The sequence below is a fragment of the Gouania willdenowi genome, chromosome 14 (genome assembly GCF_900634775.1).
Source record: "Gouania willdenowi chromosome 14, fGouWil2.1, whole genome shotgun sequence".
Lineage (NCBI taxonomy): Eukaryota > Metazoa > Chordata > Actinopteri > Blenniiformes > Gobiesocidae > Gouania > Gouania willdenowi.
This window is the reverse complement of record NC_041057.1, coordinates 5304311-5329742: the sequence shown is the minus strand read 5'-3', so window position 1 is coordinate 5329742 and position 25432 is coordinate 5304311. Positions and strand designations below refer to the sequence as shown.

The following is a 25432-nucleotide window of genomic DNA, read 5'->3' as shown; positions in this document are numbered from 1 at the left end:
CAATTTCTGTTTAAATTTTAAAGTAAAATCTAATTTGACCAGTGTGTGTGTGTGCGTGTGTGTGTGTAATTATTAACTGAATAAACATGTGTTTTTGGGAAATGATGAGACTTTGGGTTTTGTACTTTGCCTTAGTTTCAATGACATTCTGCAACATGTGACCGCGTGTGTCCACATGCTGGAAACTATAAAGCCTTGTCCTACATAAAGAGAGGACACAGATTTCTGAGACTTATTTGATTTTCTGCAGATTAGAACAGGTAAACAGGCCTGAACTCCTGACTTTCATTCCTCTCGGAATTCATTGGCCTTTGCTGTAACTGGTTAATTGATAACCTATTGTATTTTTGAATAGAAATTCAAAGAGTGCATCAGTGACTCTGTTTTTAGCGACTCAAACATTTGTTAATATGAGTTTACGAGTCATATAGATTGAAAAAGGTGTCAGGTTAATTATTGTTAAGCTCTCTTCTCTACCTGTGATTCATTATTGGTTTTAAAATCTATAATCAACGGCTGAAATATCCTCTCGTCTTTTCTGTTCCAAGGCTCAAAATGGAAAGTTGGCTTCGTCACAGATGGCTTGCTGTGATCTCATGCCTCTTTTATGTGGGTGAGTGGGTTCTTATCTTGAGAGATAAAGATGACAGAATACGGGAGAGGATGAGGGCCAATTTTGATGGAGAAAATAATTTTATAGAAGTTGAAATTCCGAGATTAAAGTCGAAATTGAGAAAATGAAGTCAACTTTTCGAGAATAATGTCGAAATTTCGAAAATGAAGTCAACATTTCGAGAATAATGTCAAAATTCAAGATTAAAGTCGAAATTTTAAAAATAAATCTGAAATATAATATCGAGAATAAAGCAGTGAAGAGAATGAAGTTGGAATTATGAGAATAAAGTTGAAATTTTGAGAATAAAGTCGAAATGTAAAAATTGAGATTAAAGTAGACATTTAAACTTTAATCTTGAAATTTCGACTTTAATCTCAACATTATATGTAAAGTTTATCCTATAAATTTCGACTTAAATCTTGACAATGTATTTCAAATGTATTCTCAAAATTTCTACTTTAATCTCAAATTTCGACATTATTCTCAAATTTCGACATTATTCTCAAAATTTCGACATTATTCTCAAAATTTCATCTTTTTTCTTGATCTGTCCAAAATTATTTTCTCCATCAAAATGGGTCCTAAATAATATATTCAGTTTTGTTTCTGTTTCTAAATGGTACATTTTTTTCTTATTTTTTCAATTGTTAATTCTAAGCACTGCACCCCACTGTTATCACAGCGAGGGCCACAAAAATGTGATTGTCTACACCGAATCACCACACTATCAGAATTTGAAGTCATTTTGAGTGTTTTTGGTCAGTCTATGTGTTTTTGTTGTGATTTTTGTCATTTTGTAGGCGTCTTGTGTGTTTCTGGAGTCATTTTGTGAAATGTTCTTGTTCTTTTGTGTATTTGTGTTGTCATTTCTGAATTTTGGAGCATAGAGTGGTTGTTTGCTGGGTTCTATACCACCTGTTGGTGACCTTGCACATCTAAACTTGGCGGAGGCTTGCGTTTTCTGACTGCTTTTGTTTTGTGTGTTTTTGTTGCCGTTTTCTGTTTTTGGAGTCATTTTTTTGTAATTCACCTCTATCTTTTGAAGTCATTTTGTAAAATGTTTTTGTCATATTGTGTATTTTTGTGCAATTTGTCATTTTGTGTAAGTTTTTAGTTTCATTTTGCTTAACTTTGTTGTGTTGCATATATTTCTGTCATTTTATGTTTTTTGAGTCATTGTATGTATTTTTCTGTCATATTGTGTATTTTTGTGCATCCTGTCATTTTGTGTGTTGCTGTTGTAATTCTATGTATTTTTTGCATGTTTTCCCATTTTGTGTATATTTGTTGTTGTTTTGCATATCTTTCTGTAATTTTGTTTGTTTTTTGTAAGTTTGTGTGTTTTTGCATGTTTTTAGTATCATTTTGCGTATTTCTGTTGTTATCTTGTCTATCTTTTGATCATTTTGAGTATTTTTGTGTGTTTTTGTTGTACGTTTGAGTATTTTTGCATGCTCTTACTATCATTTTGTGTTATTTTGATGTTGTTTTGCATATCTTTGTGCTTTTCCAGTTATTTTGTGCATTTACTTTGGGGGCTGAGCAAATTCAGGCCAAGGACCTCCAGTTACCCATGTCTGTTCAACTTTCACACCGTGGAGGCCAGAATGTTAAAAACGCCAATCAAAATGTAATATGGTTCAAGTTCTAATGCTTTAGTAAAACTATCTCCTCCTTGTTTGCAGGTCAGGTTCAGTGTGAATGCCCTGGGAACACTATTGGAATAGAAGGAGGTAATTACACACTGACCAACCAGATGCATCAAGGCAGCCTGTTAGTGTACCAGTGCCGCGAAGGCTACTTTCCATTCCCTCACCGCAGCCGTCAGTGTTTGCACAGCGGCAAATGGAATCCAGAGCCTGACAGAAACCTGCCACAACGATGCAATCGTTAGTATTCACAAAGAGTATGGAATGACTTTAGAGCATAAAGTTGATATCGGTAATATTAACCAGTGTTGGCGTCAGTTGCATTTTTCAGTCACAATTATGATTTTAATCTTCTAGTAGTAGAAGAAAAAGCCAAAGTTTAACTAGTAGCACTAGCAGATTAAGTGCAAGTTAAGTAGGGGGGATTATAACCAAATCCAGCTCCCTGATTGGTTGAAATGTTTTCAAAAGCCAATGGCTAGCCTGAATTAGCTTTTTACTTCACTGGTAAAGTGTACTTGTGCACTAGTAAACCAAAATTGAGTACATGACATACTCCATTTCCCAGTACTAGTAGATCTTAACTCTGGTTGATAACACTGGTATCACATGTATGCTCAAACAGTAATATTTTGCTGTACACATGCTGCTGAAGTCCCTTGATCTGTTTCTAGTTGTTAAATGTCCAAGTCCTATAGTTCTGATGAATGGAGACGTGTATCCTCCCGCATACGAGTACCTTTTGGGCAATGAGACCACGTATGAGTGCTACTCTGGATACACACTAAAAGGTTCCTCCTCACGCATTTGCCAAAAAAATGGAAAGTGGGACGGCAGGACCCCCACCTGCAGCGAAGATTGTAAGTGTTGATAAGCCAACTCAACTCACTGTATGTCTTTCATCATCATTGGTTTTACAGACAGTCTGTACAATGATATAAATGTTAGTACAGAGGTTCTCTTTTTCTTGCCATATTTTTGCCTCTTTCAATGCATTTTTGCGACATTACTCCCATTTCTGCCACTTCTCCATCATTTTCCATCAACACAATTTTCCCACTTTCAAGACATTTAGGCACCTTTCCACCACATTTTCCCTCCTAATGTCAAATTTCATGACCTTTTCTGCACATTTTTTCACTTCCAATCATTCACGGCACATATAAACCCCTTGACACCACGTTTCCCACCTAATGTTGCAAATGTTGACCAATTATTGTCATTTTCACCTTTTTTCACCATAGTTCATGCTTATTCTTGCCAATTTAACCAAGTTCACAATTTGTCACGATTTTTTCCTACTTTTTTTCTGCCACTTTTAAGCCAATATTGACACTTTGAACCCTCTTTAATACTTTTTCTGTCTGTTTTTGGCCACTCTAACTTGCAACTTTTAACCAATTTCTGTGTTTTAGAAAAAAATCTCATTTAACCATTGTTTCCACCATTTTTCGTTACTTTGAACTTCTTTGTTTTCAGTAGAAAGAAGTGCTTTTGGGGTTTCGTTACTCTAATATAAAGTCGGTTTTTAAATAAGATAAAAGCTGTTTGATAAAAATAAAAAATAAAAAATATGAATTCATTTTATCTTTATTTAACCAGGTAAATCATTGAGAACCAATTCTCATTTGTACATAAGTGGCAGAAGACATGTAACAAAAATGTAACATAATGTGATAAAATACATTAACAAAGGGTAAATAAAATACAGAGCAAATAAATAAAATATAAGCACAAAGAAAAGTGTTTTTAAAAAAAACAACTTGGATAAGAACAAACATATTTGGTGCAATTCAAAGACTTTTACGAGACATGAAATTAAATAGCCAACCTTAGAAAATAGTAAATTATTATTTGTGTGTTTTTGTGTTTCTTTTATACTACAGCTGGATCTGAAAATATATGTCCTGACCCTGGAATCCCACCTGGTGCCAGGAGGAGAGGAAACATGTTTGGAGTGGACGATAGGGTGACTTACAGCTGCAGTGAAGACATGATTTTGGTGGGATCCAAGGAAAGAACATGCATGGAGAACGGCCAGTGGACGGGAAGAGAACCAGCGTGCTACTGTGAGACCAACGCACACTGCAATAAATTACATTCAATCAAATATTAAAGAAAGTCGCAGCCTGATAGAAACTCACACTGAACCTATTTAAAAACTACATGTGGTATTTGCTCATCTATATATACTTTAGATTTCAGATTTCAACCATTTTCATAATATGTTTTGCATTATTTCACAGAGAGTTCAGTGGCTAGGCTAATGCTAGGTTAGTGCTAATGCTATGTTAATGCTAAGCTAATGCTAAATTAATGCTAATCCCTAGCTAATGCTAATTTAATGTTAATGCTAAGGCTAAGTTTATGTTAGGATAATGCTAATGCTAGGTTAATGTTAATACTAGGCTAATGCTTAGCTAATGCTAATGTTCGATTAATGCTTAGCTAACAGTAATGCTAATGCTTATCTAATGCCAATATTTGACCAATGCTAATACTAGGTTAATGCTTAGCTAATGGTAATGTAATGCTAGGCTAATACATAGCTTATAGTAATGCTAATGTTAGGCTAATGTTTAGCAAATAGTAATGCTAATGCTAAATTAATGATTATCTAATGTCAATGTTAGACTAATGTTATTGTTAGGCTAATGCTTTGCCAAGGCTCTGGAAATGCTCATGCTAATGCTAGGTTAATGCTCAGCTAATGCTAAACTAATATTAGGTAAATGCTATGTTAATGCTAATTCTTGGCTAATGCTATTGCTAGGTTAATGCTAATGCTAGGTTAATGCTAATGCAAATGTTAATGTTAGGTTAATGCAAAGTTAATGCTAATTCTAGGCTAATGCAATTGTAAGGTCAATGTTAATGCTATCTTAATGTTAATGATAAGCTAATGCTATGCTAAAGCATCTAGACTCCCCGGTAGGAGTGAATGGGAGTGTGAATGGTTGCCTGTCTGTGTGTTTGTTGCCCTGCGATGGACTGGCGCACTGTTTAGGGTGCACCCCTGCCAAATGCCCGATGACAGCTGGAAACAGGCACCAGCAGACCCCCGTGAACCTAAAAAGGAGCAAGTGGGTCAAAAAATAAGATGGATCTTGTGAATTCCCTCATGCAGCGTACTGCGACTCATGGCAGCAGCTGCATCCTCACTTGCATTTTCTTCTGGAAAAATGTTTTTGTGGCACTATTCATCTTTATTCTTTAAGCTCGTCTGAAACCCTTTTTTGATCGTATCTATGTGTGTGGATACCAACTATTTTTTTTGTATCAAACTCATTGTGTAGAGTTCATGGTTTGTCATTCATTCCTTCTTTGACCGCCTACGTAAACTCCTGCTTTTATTTTATTTCCCTGCAGATAAACACACTTATGACACTCCTGAAGAAGTTGCACATGCTTTTGGGGGTGCAATCAGAGAGAGCCTCACCACTTTGCAGTCCACTGGTGAGTTTGCACTTTCTGTCTGGGATGATGCAGGAGCGGGTTTCTCTGGGTGATTAGCTTGGCAAACCGCCAGCACTTGTTTTATAAAGCTGCTGGAAATGAAATTATTTCAGATAAATCAGATAAAGACATAGTTTAGGCTTCAAATCAATAAATCAAAGATTATTTGCTGAAAAGTTTTTAATTTCCACTGTAAACAATCTCTCTTCATTTTTTGAGCGTTTTCCTGTTCTTAAATCATCCTTACAATTTTTTGTGTTTGCCCCTAAAAACTTTGCCAAAGTGACTTCTCAACTCATTTCTCTGGGGTGCCGAATGTAAAAACTCAGCCACTGCTTCATAGCCGACATATTTTGAACAATTGAACAATTAGCTCACTTTTCTCACTTTTAGATAATTTTTCTTTCATTTGACACATAAATTCAGGTAAAACAGCATGTTCTATATTTTTGTTAAAAATGTGTACACGTGGAAAATAAATCAAAAAGTAAATGCAAATGTTAACTGTAAATGTGAATAAATTTGAATCTAAATTTTGAATGGTAAAATTTTGATTGCTAAATCTAAATGCTAAATCTAAGTGTTAAATCTGTTGGCGTTTAGATTTAAATTTAATATTTAGATTAACATTTAACATTTATATTTAACATGTAAAGTTTAGATTTAAATGTGAGAAAAGTGAGCTAAATGTTCAAAATATGTTTTTACATCCATCAACCGTATCTATGAGGCCTAAACTGTCTTTATCTGATTAAATAAAATTGTCTCCAGCAGCTTGAAGATTAAAATCTATTTTGTAAATTTATCAACCCATCTGTTTGTGTGCCCATTTTAAAGATATTGGCATTTTGCCTTTCGAAGGCATGCTAACATGGTTTGTTTTTGTTTAGATGACACTCAGGAGGCAAAAAAAATAAAGATTTTAAAGAATGGGACTCTAAATATCTACATTGCAATGGACGTTTCAGGGAGCATTGAGGAAAAATACATAATCGACGCAAAGAAAGCTGTTAAACAACTTATGAAAAAGGTGGGACGGCCAACACAACTGAGATGTACATGTTTTAACTTTTATCTAAAGTAGGGGTGTCAAACTTGTTTTAGTTCAGGGGCCAAATACGGAGAAGTTTGATTTCAAGTGGGCCGCAGATTTTCTGCGGGAAAAGGTGTAATTTTGCCATTGTTTGCACATCTTCCAAGTATACATAGAATACAAAATAAGTAAGAAACCGACTATATCCAAGCAATAAGTTATAAATATAGGATCTTTACTTAAAATTTTGTGACCTTTGTGATTTAATTGAGGAAAATTGAAAGATTTTGTAAGAATTTTGAGAACTGTTTAACATTAAAAATGACTGCAATCATGCAATATAAGCACCAGGAAATCTGGGAGCCCCCGCAAATATTGTTGAGTTTTATTTCCACAATGATTTGTTTTCTCTGTTATTTTCTCCTGCGAGCTCAATTGGATGCTTGCCCCCCGGGCCATGAGTTTCACACAAGTGATCTAAAGTCACACAATGCTTTTATTAACGAAATGCTAAACGCAGATTATCCGAATAAGCACACAGTCACAAGAACAGTGAAGACAATAGTGGAAACAGTCTGGAAGTGTAGTTCATTGATTATTCTGATGTGGTAAGAAATTATATCCTAATTTTCAGTAAAAATGACAGAAGCCAATGAGATTGGAGTGTAAAACAAGAGCCTTGTGGACATGATGTTTTTGGTTTTTTTTAAATGTCTAAATGTAAAGTGTAAGCGCCTGAATTATGCATGAAGCCTTTAGTAGTATTACTATCAGAAACTCATTTGGCACACTGTACACATGCAGTTTGGCTGCCAGCAACACAATGCTGTATAAATACATTTGGTTAGGTTGCAATCCAAAATCCTGAACGATGCTTTTTGGCACCAGACCCTTGGCTTGTGACCAAAAAACACAACAGGGTAAATTTTTATGCTGATGAATGGACCAACAATAGTACAACCATAAGCATTTTCAGCGACAAAAAACGTGTAACAAAACAATTTTACAGCTAACGCCACTTTTTTTTTTTTCCACGTGTCCTAATTCAGTGCAAGGGTGGACTGGGACATGTAGAAGCCGTTACTAAATCAGTGATGCTCAACATGTGGTTCTTATGTCTAAATTTGAATTATTAGTCCCCCAGAAAACATTGAAAGGCAGAAACTTTTTTAACCCCTTTTTACCTATTTTCTTTGGTCATTTTGCAACTTCCTTTGTCCCATTTTTGCCCCTTTTCAAAAAGTTCTGACACATTTTTCAGACTTTAGCTGTCTTTTACCATTAAATACGCCTTTTTTCCTATTTTTTGTAAATTTTTGCAAGTTCTTTTTCTTTTTTTTTTTTAATTTATTTTCTGGCCATTTTTCATCCAAATAAGCTAATTTTTGCCCAGCAATAAAAACCACTTGTTTCCTTTTTTCCCTACATTTTGCCTCTTTTTGTTCCACATTTCTACCCTTTTTCACTATTATTTGCCATGTTTTGCTGGTTCCTCTTTATTTGCCCATGTTTTGGCCACTCTTGACCACTTTTGGCCCATTTTAGTCACTTTTCACTCTCTTCTTGCCACGTTTTTGCCACTTTTGGACCATTTTTGGCCACCTGTTACCATGTCTGCTTCCAGTCGCACATAAAAAAACCCGTAGCGGACCGGACCGGCCCACTTTGGGTCGACGGCCCACTGGGACGATCTCCGGTATGCCAGATGGCCAGTCCACCCCTGTTACAGTGTGCCAAAACGACACACTCACCTCCTGTCTAACCCATTTTTTGTTATCTATTCACAGATTTCATCCTTTACTGTGAGCCCAAACTATGATATTGTCTTTTTCACCTCTGTTATTCACAAAGCTGTGAACATTCTCCATTTTTTTGATGGAACTGTTAAACGGGACAAAATGGCAGATGCTCTTGATAAAGTTCCAATAGATAGTGAGTAAAACAAATAACACTACTGCGAGGATTGTTCCAGAGATGATTGTATACACTTAAGCCACATTGTGTGTTTTGTACTTTTTTTTTTTTTTTTTAGAATCGATCGGTGGAACAGATCTCACTAAAGTCTTCACCCACTTCTTGGAGCAAATGAACCACATAAAAATAGCCGAAGGAGATGAAAAGTTTAAGAACCATTCTCATGTCATCATTGTTTTTACTGATGGTAATTCTTCCACTTTATTCAATTCAAACCTCTGTTCTACTTTTGCCTTGAGAGAAATACTGTATATTTAAATGACAAAACATTATAATAACAAAGGTTTAGATCAGAAATGGCCAGCTTTTATCACAGCGGGGCCACACAAGTATGATTGTCTGAATTTAGGGCCACTTTATCAACATTTAGAATGTCAGAATTAAGAATAATGACCAATGTCAACATTAATACAGGAAAGAACAAAGGGTTTTGTCTATTTTTGTTGTCATTGTATTTATTTCTTTTGTCATTTTGTGGGAGGTTAGAGTTGTCATTTGTGTTTTTTTATTTACTCATTTTGTGTATTTAGGCTTCATTTTTGCAATTTTTTTTCAGTCATTTAATGTGTGCTTTTGTCGTTTTATATTTTTGTTGTTTAAAGAATGTTTTCCTGTTCGTTTGTGTGTGTTATTCTTGTCCTTTTGTGCATCTGTCTGTTATTTTGTGTATTTTTCTAGGCGTCTTGTGTATTTCTGGAGTAATTTTGTTTCCCTTTTGTGTATTTTCATTGTTCCAGCAAATTCTTTTTCTTCTTTTTTGAAATATATGTCATTGTTTTGTCTATTCAGACATCAAAGCAATCACCTCTGAGGAAGACTGGCAGTTAACAGTCGAAATATGTCAGGAGATAAAATTTTCCTGGAAAGAAAACTTTTTTATTGTTATTTATTATGTATTTCTATGGCTGTCTTGTGTGTTTCTGGAATGTCTCTGGTTTAAATGATAACAGGTTGTTCATCCAATCATGAAATGATAAATGTCAAATGTTTCAAATGTTGGTTTTGTTGCCGTCGTGTTGTGCAGGAGGTTTTAACGAGGGTGGAGTCCCTACACCCACAGTGGCCAGGATAAAAAACTTGGTTTACTTGAGCAACATCCCCGGGAAACATGACAAAAAAAGAGAAGAACATCTTGGTGAGTTTGGTAACATTTATTTGAAGTTTTATACATAAGGCTGACATTACGCTGTCATTAGCATGAATAAGGCCATGAAGGCTGTCATTAAATGTTGTTCACTAAATTATGACACCTTTGGAGCTATGTTGGCATTTTTTGGCTTAGATGGAGGAATCTAGTGTGTTTAGGTAGGAAACCTAATCCCTCCTCTTATCTTTTATAAAAGGGGCGGGGCCAACAGTGACAATTAGTGATGTCACTGATCCAAAAAGAAGTCACTGATCTAGTCTCAGCTAATACCCTTTGAGTAGGCGATGTGTCTGTCGCAAGCACGTTTAATTTTTAATTTGCACTATGCTGAGATGCTATGAGAAGAGTTTATTATTTTTTTTAATTGTTATACATTATAAAATATGTAGTTATCTGATTTCTTAATCTGAAAATTTAAGCTACTGTGAAGTTGCTGTTGCACTTTTGCTTAAACCTGAGTTAAAGCTTGAAATTGTTGAATGACTGAGCCTCATTTACTATTTATTTTGGAATTGTTCTACGCATTTTACCTCTTCTCTTGAAGACAATCACAGCAATAAAGTTGCAATTTTGACAATATATCTGATGTCTACAGTCATTTTTAAGTGCATTGAGAAAATAAAATGGAAAATCAAATCGAAACTCAATTCTTTTTTTAAAAAATGGGAGATTTTTTTTTTTTAGGCAAAATCGCCCAGCCCTAGTATAATGGTAAGAAATGTCTCGGTCTCCTCTTCTGTCTACATGTACCACGCCATGTTTTCTCAGTGGTCATGTGACCAGGTACGTCACGTTCTGTGACATGTAATTGCGGAAAAAGTGTTTCCATAGCACTTTTGTGATATAGTTCAATATCGAAACGTCTAAAATTCCTCCTCGTGAAAGCCTAAAAACCTTTTAGCAAAATTTGAGTGTTTTTTCAAAAATTCTGTTTTTTTCTATCACCAGTTTTTATTGCGCCATTTAGAATTTGTGCATTTCCAGGGGCAACCTGAAACCCAGCAAATGACTGTTGGGACAGGAACCAGAAGAGAACAAAGACCAAGGAAGTCATGCTGTTGATTATCACAGGATTAGCAAATAGTGAAGAAGTGGAAGGGGTCAAACCCACAACCCTGGACTCTAAACTGCATGTGAAAAAAAGCACCAGAAAAACCAGGGAGTCAGATTAGAATAAGATGTCTTTGGCATTTAGAGCAGTCTGCTGTGAAGGAAGCAGAGAACCACGATTGTGCTTGTAACTCTACATGTACTGTATCAGGAGCTGGGTTTCCATTACGGGTATTTGCAAAATAAAAGCAACATTTCTAAATGTCGTATAATTGTGCTTTGAACGTGTTTCCATTGAATGTTGTTTTGGCCAGGATCCTCGCAACTCCCGTGAAATCTCATCCCGTGAAATCTCATCCCGTGAGACTTTGCTGCAGAAAGACGGATGTTCAGAACTACCTTATAACACTCTGTATTCATTTGTTGTTTCACGTCTAATGTGGCAGTAATAATTTTAAAGTGTAATGCTAAGAAATGGCCCGGTCTTCTTTTCTGTATACATGTACCGCGTTATGTTTTCTCAGAGAGAAGTGGTCACGTGACCAGATACGTCACATCATGTGACGTGTAACTGTGGAACCACGATCGTGCTTGTAGCGTTACTGATTACGTCATGTATCAGGGTTATTGATTATGTCAATAAATCTAGTCATCTGTGTGAAGTGATGAAAGAAAGAAATTGACATGTCCAGGTCATTGGAAAGACCAGCATTAAAAGTTCTACGCTGATATCACTTACAGTATCTATTCTCAGATGAAGATGTCATTGCTGTCTTCAGACTTGCTAAAGGTTTCGTGTCATCATCTATTTTATTACATACTGCAAAAGCCGCTAACATTGTTATTCTTGGTGTTACAGATATTTACATTTTTGGAATTGGAGCCTACATCTACCAGGATGACCTGACGCCACTTACTGTGGGAACAGAAGGACAACATTTTTTCAAATTGGAAAGCCTTACAGAATTAAATAAAACCTTTGATCAAATGATTGGTAAGTCCTCTTGAAAGCCTTTGTAAACATTGAAACTCCTATTAAACACTTATTGTATCATACCTGGATGCTCATTGTGTCAAATAGCAGACAGAAGCATCACTTTACGTCTAACACCGCAGGCATTACAAAGGCTGGACAGATAAAATAAAGTATACCACTAGACTTAACTAATGTAATTTAATGTAACGTAATGGTTCTTAGAGACCCAACGTCTGAAGGGAATGTAAAATGTATGCAGGTCAATTGTAATGCATTCATGACAAGAGTAGAATTGATTTGATTTGATTTCATTACTCTTCTTCTTCTTCTTCTTCTTTTTCCCTGCGCTCCCTCGTAGATGAGAGTGAGGTTATGGGTCTGTGCGGTCTTCACAGAAGTTACGAAACTACCGACAATGACGCAAAGAGTATGAACCCGTGGTACGCAGAAGTGATTGTTGAGGTAAAGAAAATCACTAGTGCCAATGGTTTTTTAGATTTATATTAATAGTGTTATACTCAAGACCACATTCTATGGAGGTAGATGTGTGTCTTTTTATTCAATTGAATAAATAAATAAATAAATAAAATAAAAAATGTAATTAAAAAACAGAATTCAATAAACAAAACTAACTTCAATCAAAAATTATTTCAATTCAAAAAATAAATATATTTGAGACCCAAAAACACCTTTTTCCTTTAATAGATGTTTTATTATTAAAGTAATTTCTTTGATTGAAAATCTTTAGATTTGATTAAAATTGAAAAAAAAAATTTTTTTTTTGAAGTAAAAAATACAAAATACAAAAAAGCTGATTTGAATCAGAATAAATAAAAAATGTTTTAATCAAAAAAGTTTACTTCAATTAAAAACAAAAAACTCCTTTTAAATCAAAGAAAAACGTGTTTGAATGCAAAAAGCATTCTCTCTTTAATTTTAATTATATTTCATAATATTTTGTGAGATGTCTTATTATCGGATAAAACCTCTGTCTGCATTCCTCAGAAGCATTATTTTCAATCGGCCAATCCTGATTGGGCGGTGAAGTGCGGCAGTATGCTAGGGACTGTCGTGACTCCCCAGTTTGTGATGTGGATGATGAAAAAGGTGGTGTGGAAAAAGAATCTTCATTGAAACGTACTTGCAAAATAATACAAAGTTTATTAAAACAAGCAGAATCAAAAACCAGGGCTGAGACAGAATCCCTGGGAGAACAAAGGTGGTCAAATCATGTTCTCAGGCCAAAAACAGGAGAAAGGCAGAACTCCGGTGAGAGCACTGGTGGCCACATTGTACTCTGAAGAAATCCAGCATGGTGATCACGTATATAGGCTGACGAGAAATTTGAAACCAACAAGTGAAGTCTAAGGCTTTGGCCTCAAGATTAAGAAAGAAAGCCACAAATGAAGAACTCCCCTGTTTATGATATACAGCTGTCAACGGAGGAGAGATAAGCCTGGGGAGTCGCAACTTTCAAGGTTCACAAGTCAATCTACACTTCAACAGCAGGGCTGGCTGAGTTTGATTATGAAAGCATGCGTCCAAACACCATAACAAGGCAATACTCAACTTTAGGTAAAATGTATATTGCATTAAATGAATATCATATTGGCGCAGACAATACACCTCAGGACCCTTCCACCTCCTATAAAAGGAGGACACGAACAGACGCACACCATTCAAACACCTCTTCTCCGCTCAACACATCTTGCGTACTTAACCAGCTTAAAGGTATTGTGGACGTTGTTATTTTGGCTTCAACTTCTGGGTGGATCATCTTAACTATTGGTCCTACTCATTGTCAATCATTCTGATAATATGTTTACGTAAGGCCGTCGTACGTCCTCGTGCCGGGTGCGCATCGGGACCTTTGAAAATGGATTTTCACCTACCGGTGGCGAATCTGACATAGTGGGGAAAATGCAAATCTTCTTTTGGTAGGTAAGCTTGTTTGACCGATGCCGACTCCAACTTGTAAACAGAGCTGTGCACGAGGAAAACGGGGCTTGTGCACGCTTTCTCGTGCTGCGCATGTGCAGAGGGCGTTTCTTTTCTAAACTTCGGGAAAATCATCCTCTATACCTTTAACTGTCCACAGTCGGATTCTTTTTCAAGTCGCTTGACACTGGTAAGTATAGACACATTGCTGGAACCACACTTGGTCGAGAAGAAAACAGCGGTTGTGTGCTTGGTTAAAGTGCTGCTCCGTTCACAGGTAAGTGAACCTCAGAGTCCCAGTTCCGGCTGTTGGCTCTCCTCCAACGCTGTCGCTTTGGTGCATGTTGGCCCTCGAGCGGCTTTGTCACTCCGGTGACTGCCCTGCTCCGAGCTCTGCACTGAGCCAGGTCCAGAGCTCCCAGACATCAGCACAACAGCTCTAGTCTCAAATCGATTGCCCTTGAAACCTCTGGGCTCACGTGCACGTTGGTCCAGGGGCACTCTCACTCCGGTGACCACCGCGCTCCACGCTCCGCACTGAAAGATCCGAAGCTCCCAGACTTCAGCGCAGCAGCTGTAGTCTCAAACCCACTGCCCTCCGAGCCTCCGGGTTTGTGTGCATGTTGGTCCTTCTTCTAGGCGCTCACAAAGGTGAACAAAGCCCAGCTCCGAGCTCCATACCACGATATTTGAGTTTCGAACGCCAGCACAGCTGTTGTCTCCAGCCAAATGCTGTCCTTGATGTCTTTCAGCACTCCAGCACACGTTGCCCCGCACTCCTAGTAGCACCTGCTAGCTTTCACGAGGTAGCTTCGGGCTAGTCCACTTGTTCTACCTGCATTTGTCAATGCTGAAATGGAGGAAAAGGGCTTCTCGGTTGCTCTTCGGCCTGCCTCGCCGTCTCAACGTGATTTGTCCGGCTGGTTCGGGAAATCTTTGGCCTTGGCTGTGGCTTTGTCGGCATAGCCCGCTTAAGCATACCCAGGCTATAACAAAGGAGAGAAGAGAACGGCCTGACCACCCTCGTCTCCTCTGGTGAAGCTGCTGGATGTTCCGTCCTACACCTGTCCGGCTTTCATGCTTTCATACTCCATAGCCCTCCACTAGCGCTGCCACGGCACGGTCCAGTGGCAGCTGGGAGGGACGGACATGTTCTAGGGCTGTTGCCCCCTTCCTTTTCTCTCATGTTCTCAAGCACACATAACACACGTTTTATTAGGAATAATAAAAGTATGTCCCACTGTCGCACCCAGGCCGATGGCCAGGACACAACCAATGAAAGCTGATTCTGCCACAATAAGCAGCACAGTGATGGCACCCGCTGTTCCACCTTGGTGGAAGGCCTCTCGATATACATCTAGATATATATCTATATCTATGTCAGGATTGGCAGATTGAAAAAATGCTTCTGAGGAATGCAGACAGAGGTTGCATCCCATAGTGAGACATCTCACTCATATTACTCATAGAACCAGGGTTATATACATATAACCTAAAGTTTTCTATGAACAAAAACTGTAAAAAGCTAAACTTACTAAATACTCACAACTATTTCAGTCTGTTGCTCTTTAATATTTTTTTATTTTCATTTTGCTTGTAATTTGTTAGAGGAGGGAACAGAAGGCAAAAATTATTCACTTTCAAAATAAAATGCAAGGGTAACTCAGGAAAATGGGCCAATTTTTTTATTTTTGGGTCGCAACCCATTTAACCCATTTAAGATTCCTTGCAATTCATCTTCTCTCCTCTAATGTTGGCTTAATGGACAAACAATACATTTACTAATTTAAACTTTTACATGGATGATAGAAGTCCTCATTGAGCCACTACTTTCTCATCTGTAAAATAATATTAGCTGAGCAAACTCCAACTCTGTTCAATGCTCTAGCTAAAAATAAGATTAATTATTATCCTAAACTTCTCAAAAGGTATTACTCTAGTCATGTTTTTTTTCATTTGAAGAATGGAGATGTAAAGAGGTGCTTCGGCTCACTGGTAACGACAAAGTTTATCCTGACTGCTGCTCACTGCTTCCGGGCACGGGACACCCCTGAGCACGTCAAAGTAATAATTGATGATGAAAAGAACTCAGGTGAGAATGAACTCATCTGATCAGTGATGCGTCTAGAAAAGGTTGTGAGGGGGTTGGTGTAGGGGCAGACATGGGCAACTGGCATCCCGGCAGTAATATGCACAAAATGACTAAGAACTAGGGATGTAACGATTAATCGTAAGGCAGTTAAAAATCGATTCATAGGTACCACGGTTCACATCGATGCTCCGAAAATTGAATCGTAGTTCTTTTTTTAAACAGCAGAGGGCGCTATATATTAATCCTTTCAGAAGCGGACGTGACGGGCGGAATCTGCTACTATTTTCTTTCTGGCCGCCATTTACTGTTAAACATTCTCATAAATGATTCTTTACTCCTTTAGCACCGAAAGAATATCTGTAATATTACGTGAATATCTGTAAAAGTCACGTTTTTCTATTAGCTCTGTCTGCTAGCATAGCTTCTCTTCTTCACTGGTGGAATAACTGCATGCCAACCGACCACTGGGTTACCAGAGCCCTCTGCTGGTCCAAACAAATATCTGCCGTAAATACAGTCCAATTGTTAAGGCACAAAATACATTTTCAGTTGCACTTTTAAAAAGAAAAAGAACTATTATGCAATTTTGAATTGTTTATTATAGAACCAGAATTTAAATTAATAGGTTCCTTCTTCATTTGTATTATTCCTTTATGTATTTCATTCAAGATTTATTTTCAGTTAAATTGCATCATTTTGCATAGTTTATCATGGGATTCTTTTGACAATGAAAAATAAAAGGAAAATAGTACAGTATTTTCCCCAAAAAAATAAAGGAATATTTTTCAGTCATTTGTCAACATTCCCATTTTGTAAAATAAATCGTGAGAAAATCGTATCGTGAACCCAGTATCGTGAATCGAATCGTATCGGGAGTTGAGTGAATCGTTACATCCCTACTAAGAACACACAAAATTACAAATTATTATACTAAAGGACAGCAAAAATGCACAAAATGACTCCATATACACACAAAATGACAAAGTAATATATTAAAGGACAACAAAAGTTCACAAAGTGACACCAGAAACACACAAAATTAGAAAATGATATAGAAAAGACGACAACCATATGAAATGACTCAAACTACATACAAAATTACAAAATAATAAACTAAAGGACAACAAAAATACACAAAATGACTCAGAAACACACAAAATGAAAAAAAATATATACTGAGGGACAAAAAATACACAAAATGATTCCAGAAAATACAACATTTCAAAAATAATACACAAAAGGAGAACAACAACAACAACAACAAAATCACAAAATAACTTCAGAAACACACAAAATAATATAAAGGACAACAAAAATACAAAAAATGACTCTAAAATCAAACAAAATGTTATGTTAAGGGACAACAAAAATACACAAACTAATTCCCAAAACACATAACAAAAATATACATAGAAATAACAGCAATATAAACGAGAACAAAAACAGACAAAACCCTTTGTTCCTTCCTTTGTTAATGCTCAGATTGGTCATTATTCTAAATGCTGACATGAATATTGATAATGTGATCCTCGGATTAGACATTTACATTTTTGTGGCCCATGCTGTGTTAAAAGTTGCCCATCTCTGACATTGCATGATATCAAACATTTTACCAATTGCTATTTTAGTTTTACAGTAAATTAAAGTCACACCAATTTATTTTGCAGCTACAGAGAGAAAAGTAGAAAAATTTACCTTACATGAAAAATTTGAAGTCGGTGCCAGAAAAAACCAGGGCGTTCCGGAGTTCTACGAATACGACGTGGCTCTCATTGAACTCAAGGAAGATGTTGTAATCTCTAATACAGTGCGGTAAGATGTCCATGACTCAAACAAACAATCAGTCCAAATTTTGGCCACACTTTCTAATTGAGAATAAAGCTGCTGGAGACGCTAACTTTATTTTCTCAGATAAAGACACGGCCTCATAGTTTAATAAATCAAAGATCATTTCCTAAAAAAAAAAAAAACATGTAAACAATTCGCAGCTTTCTTTTCATCTTCAGACCAATTTGCATACCTTGCACAACGGACACCAGGGATGCTCTGAGAATGAACAAACAATCCACCTGCAAACAACAAGGTGGGGAACCGAGACTTAAATTGTTGATCATTGACGTCCTGAGGTGAAGTGTGAGTGTGTTTTCTTTGTGCACAGAGGAACTTTTGCTCAGTGAGGACATTGTGCAATTGAGTTTCCTCACCAAGCCGTCGGACAATGACCACACATTGAAGAAAGTACTCGTAAAAAATGTGAAAGCTAAGTTGCGCAATAACGTGAGTAAATACTCTATGGCCTTTTTTGTGTTGCTTTTACGTTTCTAAAGAACTTTGGTACCTCTCCCAAACAGAGAGAAGAATGCATTAAATATGCCCTTAAAGCACCAAACGTGACCACAACTGATGTCTCACTCATTGTAACCGACAACTTTCTCTGCACTGGTGGCGTAGATCCTACTATTGACCATATAGCATGTACAGGTATCTTTACACGGCAACATTTTTAGCCTATGCATGCAAAATGTAGGCCAAATCAGTTGCTGACTTACTGTTTTGTTTGAAACCCTCTCTCTCTGTGTGTGTGTGTGTGTGTGTGTGTGTGTGTGTGTGTGTGTGTGTGTGTGTGTGTGTGTGTGTGTGTGTGTGTGTGTGTGTGTGTGTGTGTGTTATAGGTGACTCTGGTGGTGCTGTATTCAAGGACTATGACTATCGCACAATACAGGTAAGGAATGGAACCGTGGGCGATCGTGGCTCAGTGGTAAAGTGGGTCGTCCAATAACCGGAGGGTTGGCGGTGTGGGCCATGCTCTATCCAAGTCATTGTCGTTGTGTCCTTGGGCAAGGCACTTTACCCACATTGCCTCATATGAATGGGTATGAATTGTGAATGAATGTTGGTGGTGGTCAGAGGGGCCGTAGGCACAAAATGGCAGCCACACTTCTATACCACCACTGATATGAATGGTGTGAAAGAATAATAGGGTGCATCCAAATATCTCCTTTTGTATCCACTTTTCCTTAACCCCCAGAAATGTTTAAGATTAAAAGATTAAGATTAAAAGATTAAGATTAAGATTAAAGATTAAGATTAAATCGGGCTTTCGCCTTTAATTGGCCATGTAATGTTAGTACATTATTGGAATTTGTCTTCTGCACTTAACCCATCCCTGAGGAGCAGTCGGCAGCCATTTTTGCGGCGCCTGGGGAGCAGTTCGGGGTTAAGGGACTTGCTCAACATCCCACAGTGACGGCCCCGGTGCTTCCTTTATAACCTTTTTTAGCCTAGGAAACACTGATGCATCCTTTACCAAAGGGGACCACATAATGCTGTCCCACAATTCGTTTCGGCGACAACATTTAAAGGGACGCGCTCATCAGAGCGTTCACGGGAACTCACGATGACCCAAAACAGATCACTCCGTCGTTATGTTTTGTTCTATTCAACATATTTCATTCACTTAGGAATGCTTTGTGCAGTTGTACATGTGTATGCCTACAACGTTATATAGTCCTATATCTTGCAAAAATGTAACAATTTCATAAAATCATCCATACTTATTTTGGATTAATGAGTGAAAGGTGAGTGTGAGCAACCATTCTCAATGTGACGTTTTTTTAGTTTGACTTTTGTTCCTCGTAGCCTGGTAGCCTCTTTTCCTTTGATTTAGATTCAAACCTTGTGATATTTGAGAATATATCAGCGGTTAGAGGCACAGGGGAAAGTGTTATGAGTTTTTAGTAGTCCATTTTTGGGAATTTGTAGTTCTTTCACTACTGCAGACACCACTAACCTTTGCCGCTGTCGGATCATTACGTCACCAACAATGTGATGGCCTTTCCCTAACTCCCATAAGAGGTCTCCTAAAACTTTTCCTTAACCCTGTGATGTCACCCACTGGGTTAAGGAAAAGTGGATAGGAAAGGAGATAGGAGGGACTATTCGGACACACCCACGGTTTCTGTAACTTCTGTAATGCACTTTGAGTCTTTTTGAAAAAGCACTATATAATTCCTAACCATTATTATCATTATTAATAACCGTGTATGGCAGAGGAAACGACTCATTTCACTGCTTTGCTCCACTTTTGTTCATAATGTACTCTGAGATGTGTCCCCTTCACAGGTGGGCGTGGTCAGCTGGGGAACAAAGGAACTCTGCAAATCAGGAGGGTTGGTCGTTTCAGAAGCGACCTCCAGGGATTTCCACATCAATCTTTTCAAAGTTCTTCCTTTTCTTAGACGTATCCTTGGAAAGGACACGAATGAATATACACCTCTGAAGTTTTTGAACTGAGCTACATCAGCAGTATTAGTTGGAAAACAAATGATGAGGAAGATGTTTTCAGACACAATTTAGGGGATTTTGTCATCAAGTTAAGCCCTGAGCCTTTTTAGTCACACTATATAATTGTGATAATTAAATATATACCCCTGGTTTCTTTTCTTTTCATTGTCTGGCAGGTGACGTTGTATGCATTGTATTCATATTTTTGTGAGATTTTGGTGTTAAATAATCTTGTTAATGCACAACACAATGGTTTAATGTCTTAAAAGTAAATGAATAAAGGTTCTCAAATACTCCCCACAATGTATCCATGTGCCATTTTGAATCCATGGCTATACACTGCAGAGTCAATGAGTATATACTGGACTATATACTAAAGTATGATTAGGATGAAGACTGTTCCCACTGAAGTATACTTTCAAGTTTCCCAAGATGCATTTCAAACCTACAACGACAAAAACCTGAAGCACACTGAGGCTAAATTTCTCCACCTTTGACAGTTCTAAAAGCATTTTAAGCAAGAAAGAGACCAAGTAGAATATCAACATGTGCTCATTTGATCCTTAAAACTCACATATACACAATTCAATCTGACATTTCAGAGATTGCGTATTGTCCGCCATGGTGCTACTTATATAAGTGTTAAAAAAACTAATGGAAGACAAGAAGAGATGTTTGAACTTCCTTCAACTAAACCATGAAAAGATGGAGGTGATTGTCTTTGGTAACAAGGAAAAGAGGACTGCTGTCAGCAATTATCTGGAGTCTCGAGCTTTAAAAGCTAAAGACCAAGTCAAAAACCTTGGTGTTCTGATTGACTCAGATGTTACATTCAGCAGTCAGATCAAATCTATCACAAAAACAGCCTTCTACCACCTAAAGAACATCTCCAGAGTGAAAGGTTTAATGGCTCAGAAAGATCAGGAGAAACTGGTCCATGCTTTTATCTCCAGCAGACTGGACTATTGTAATGGTCTTCTGACAGGAATCCCCCAAAAGAGCATCAAACATCTACAGCTGGTTCAGAACGCTGCAGCTCGGGTCTGAACCAGAACAAAGAGGTCAGAGTTCATTACTCCAGTTTTAAAGTCTTTACACTGGCTCCCAGTCAGCCTCAGAATAGACTTTAAATCTGTGAATGGGTTTGGTCCAGAATACATGAGTGACATGTTAGTCAGGTATGAACCCAGCAGGTCTCTCAGATCCATGGACACAGGTCATATAGTGGAGCCCAGAGCTCACAGTAAACATGGTGATGCTGCTTTTAGTTGTTATGCTGCAAAGAAGTGGAACAAACTGCAGCAGAGCTGAAGTAAAGATCACATGTGAACATTTTTTTCACAAGTCTTTTTCTCTACTGCTTATGATTGAGAGATTGTTTTTGTCATGTTTTGATGTAATGTGTTTGTTGATGATTTTAAATGTTTTTACTGATGATTTTAAATGTTTTTTCTGCCGATTTTAATGTTCTTATTGAGTTTAGGCTGTTGAATATTTTCTGTTGCACTTTTTGATCGTGTAAAAGCACACTGAGTTGCCTTGTGTATGAAATGTACAAATAAATTAGCCTTGCCATTTTTAGTTTGGAGCTGGTCCCAGGATGATTTTACATTTCGTGATGACTTGCTCGCAATACATCATGGGGCGGTTGAGTACGACGAGTGTGCTCACCATGCACACTTAAAAAATATACTGATATAGCAGTGTTTCTCAAATGGGGGTACGTGTGCAGCTAGGAGTACGCAATGGTAGGGGGTACTTGAGAGAGTTGAAAAATAAAAAGAAAGCATTAAAAATATGGGGTTTATAAATGTTTATATGATAATCATAAAAATGAATTAGAACATGAACTGAAAATTCAAGAGTCAGTCTCAGTCCCACACCAGGTGTGAAATGACCGGAAATGATAAAAACTATAGAAATAAATTTATTCAGAAGGCACTGAATACTGTTTCCTTCAACTTATTTACAAAATTAGATTCTATAAAACATGTGTTATCACTCATTCATTACATCATTATGCTCTAGAGTTGTTTTTTCATATTATTCTGAGAAAAATGTTTTGGTCGGACAAATGAGGTACTCAGATTCAGAAATAAGAGAGGAGAAGGCGGTACTTGAGCCAAAAAGGTTTGAGAACCACTGTAATATAGTATACATCCCGGTATTTCTCGCATACTCATTCTTGTCATATTATTTAATGTGACCGCACTACATACTAATTTTGATGTCAAACTTACTGTGAGTATTACGTTGGCATGACATTTCGAACACAGCCATGAATCCCTGGGTGAGGAACTCTTACTTAGAACTTAAAGTTCAGCCGCACAAGTTGATCTGGGCAATATGGAGGCTAAGTCAACACTTCAAAGTGTTTGTTTTTTTTTTTTGTTCTGAACTATTTTCTGTAATGTTAGGCTGCTGTGAAACAAGCCCATACTGCTGTCACAGAATACAGATAAAGTTAGCAGTGTGTATTTCAACACCCACAGACGTTCCAATGACTAATCTGTTGGATGACGTCACACGAGCTGCATGGCCTTCACTCTCCACCTGCGTTATTGAGCTTTGATCATCCATGACCTTGTCACTGATTCACAGCTGATTCAGATACTGGTCACTCTCCATTAGCTCTGATTTGTCTAAGCTTTGTAATTGTAAATACTCTGAAGGATGAGTCTCGATGCCAAATCTCAAATGTAGTTACCAATTCCGATACTCCAACCTCGGCATACTCAAAAAATACTCAACATTTATGGGGCGCCGATTGTGAAGTTGCACATGCTAAAATAAACCGTGACAAGCTACGTTTAATAAAAGCTTACTTTTAATCAGCAATGTAATATTTACTTTTCTCGTGAAAAAATAATGTTAATGTTAAATCTAAATGTTCAATCTGAATGTTCAATCTAAATATTACATTTTAAATCTAAATTCTAAACCTAAATCTAAACATTACATCCAAATGTTTGATCTAAATCTAAACATTACATCCAAATGTTTGATCTAAATCTAAACATTACATTTAAATCTAAATCTGATTGTTTAATCTAAATGTTTAATCTAATTGTTAAATATTAAATATAAATGTTAAATCTTAATGTTTAATATAAGTATAAATGTTGAATCTAATTCTTAATCTTAAATCTTAATCTTAAATCTTAATCTTAATCTTAAATTTTAGTGTAAATGTTAGATCTAAATGTTAAATATTAAATCTAAATCTTGAATCTAATCTAAATCTTGAATCTAATCTAAATCTTGAATCTAAATGTTACATTTAAATATAAATGTTAAATAATAACTCTTATACAAGTGTGTCCTGGTTAAGGTAAGCAGCAGTACATCAAACAAGTTTCAGTGTCACAAGACAAGTACAGAATGAGAGCATATGAAAGATAAAACTGTAAAAACAACCAAATAGTCAAGAATAAATGAGCTGAAACCAAAATAAGGTGATTTTTTTTTTTTGTGACTAGATGCTGTAAATGTGCCCTAAACCCTCTCAGTGAGACCAACTATGAGTTTAAAGTTTTGGAAAGTATTCCATGATCAAAGAGTAGAACACATGAAGGCTTTTTCTTGCCCAGTCCAGTGCAGACAGTTGTGTCTTTAGTGCGCACACTGTAGTTACACCTGGGTTTTTAGGGAAGCAGCAAATAAAGAATTGCCTTGTACAGGGAGCAATGACGTGTGAGAGCTTAGTTAGTGATGAAGCTCAGTGCACCGTGATAAATGGTGTTCAGCGAGTGAAGACACTGAGGAGAAGCCTTCATGTAAACATTTAGTCCCCGTAGTCCTACATGGACATAAAAGTACTGCAGCGTCAACAAGGTGCTTTTTTTAGTCTCACAAAAGAAACATCATCTATTCCTAAGATAAAAACTCAATTTCAATTTAAGCTTTCTCCCAATTACAACCGTGATTTCATTCACACGCACAAGTCTCTATACAAGAAATTAAACATTCTGGAGAATCAATCATCACAAAAGCAGTGATTTCACTTTTTTATAATGTCAATAAAGCTTTCCTTCCAAAAGAACAATAAATAGTGACTTAAAGAATTACTTAAGCACTTAATAGGCTTCATTGAAAGGCCTTTTATGGGTGCTCAGAGTCATCCAGCTCTTCAATGAGTGACTTGGGGCTTATTTCCAATGCAAACTCTCGGATGGGCACCAATCCAAAATATATCACCAGTTTAACTTCATTTCTGTGGGAAATGTTAAATCTGTGCATAACTAGGATTTTCCTTCTGTTTATCTGAACATAAAGATGATTAGTCATCTAATCCTCTCCACTTTGAGGCTCCAAATGATTTGCTGCGTTCTGAGTCAGTTTATGGCTTCCGATAATGTAGTTTTACTCCATAACTGTCCAGCTTTGCTTCATCAGTGAAAATGTACATTGGCAATTCTCTTTCTTTACTGATAGATGGAAGACGTACGTGTGGGGAATTTTCCACAGTGATCTCATAAGATCTGTGACAAGGTGGACGCCCCCCATCTCCATCTCCTGTGTGGGTGTGGATGATGTACTGACGTCCCCCCGGGACCCATTCATCAGGTTCCCCTTAGAAGTGATTGGCAAAGAGGGAGGTGGTCAGTGGGATGAGAAAAGAAAAGGAGGCAGAGACAGAAGAAGACGGACTGCGTGAGAGGTGGGACCAATGGGAGAGCTTTAATTGAATGAAACCCAGATGCTGTAAACAGGGAAGACGTTTAAATCGAGCTCCATTCCTTATTGAATCCCTCTTGAGGGCCCACTAACCCGTCTGTGTTCTGTTTTATTGTTCAGAGCAGCACAATATTGGCTTTGTCCATTACTCTCCTTAGTCTGAAACAAAACCTTTTGACCGTCATCAATCTACAGCTAAACTGATTAGTATTGTTTGGGTAGAGCAGAACAGCCTAAAGACATCTTTGCTCTCTTAGTTCTATCAGACAGTTGCACACGCAGCATATTCCGCAATGAGGCATCGTGATGTAGTTTCAACTCTGGCTGATCTGTCTCTCTCTGCAAGCTCTAAATCAACCCAATGGGCCATTTTAGGAATTACGGCCTTTAAGGACTGCATACATACGCTTTACCCTCCATTTGTGCCTGCTTTGCAAATGTGGCGAAGGAGCATCAGCAGCTTTGGCTCAACCTGCAGCTTCAAAATTAAACGACATCAATCTGGCCAGAAACAATAATGTCAGAATGAATAATGCTTAA

General features: G+C 37.3%; 1 protein-coding gene across 1 annotated transcript; it reads left to right on the top strand.

The window, feature by feature from the left end:
* The first annotated feature begins 235 nt into the window (after positions 1-235).
* On the top strand, positions 236-20267 carry LOC114475780 (complement factor B-like). Its single transcript, XM_028466878.1, has 19 exons — positions 236-260; positions 549-613; positions 2302-2505; positions 2940-3125; positions 4152-4334; positions 5635-5721; positions 6612-6751; positions 8542-8686; positions 8787-8915; positions 9753-9863; positions 11785-11919; positions 12260-12363; positions 15802-15931; positions 17599-17743; positions 17938-18014; positions 18090-18208; positions 18283-18412; positions 18604-18653; positions 20054-20267. Exons 2-19 carry the CDS (start codon positions 556-558, stop codon positions 20222-20224), a joined length of 2304 nt encoding a protein of 767 aa, XP_028322679.1. The 5' UTR covers positions 236-260; positions 549-555; the 3' UTR covers positions 20225-20267.
* Positions 20268-25432: the final 5165 nt, after the last annotated feature.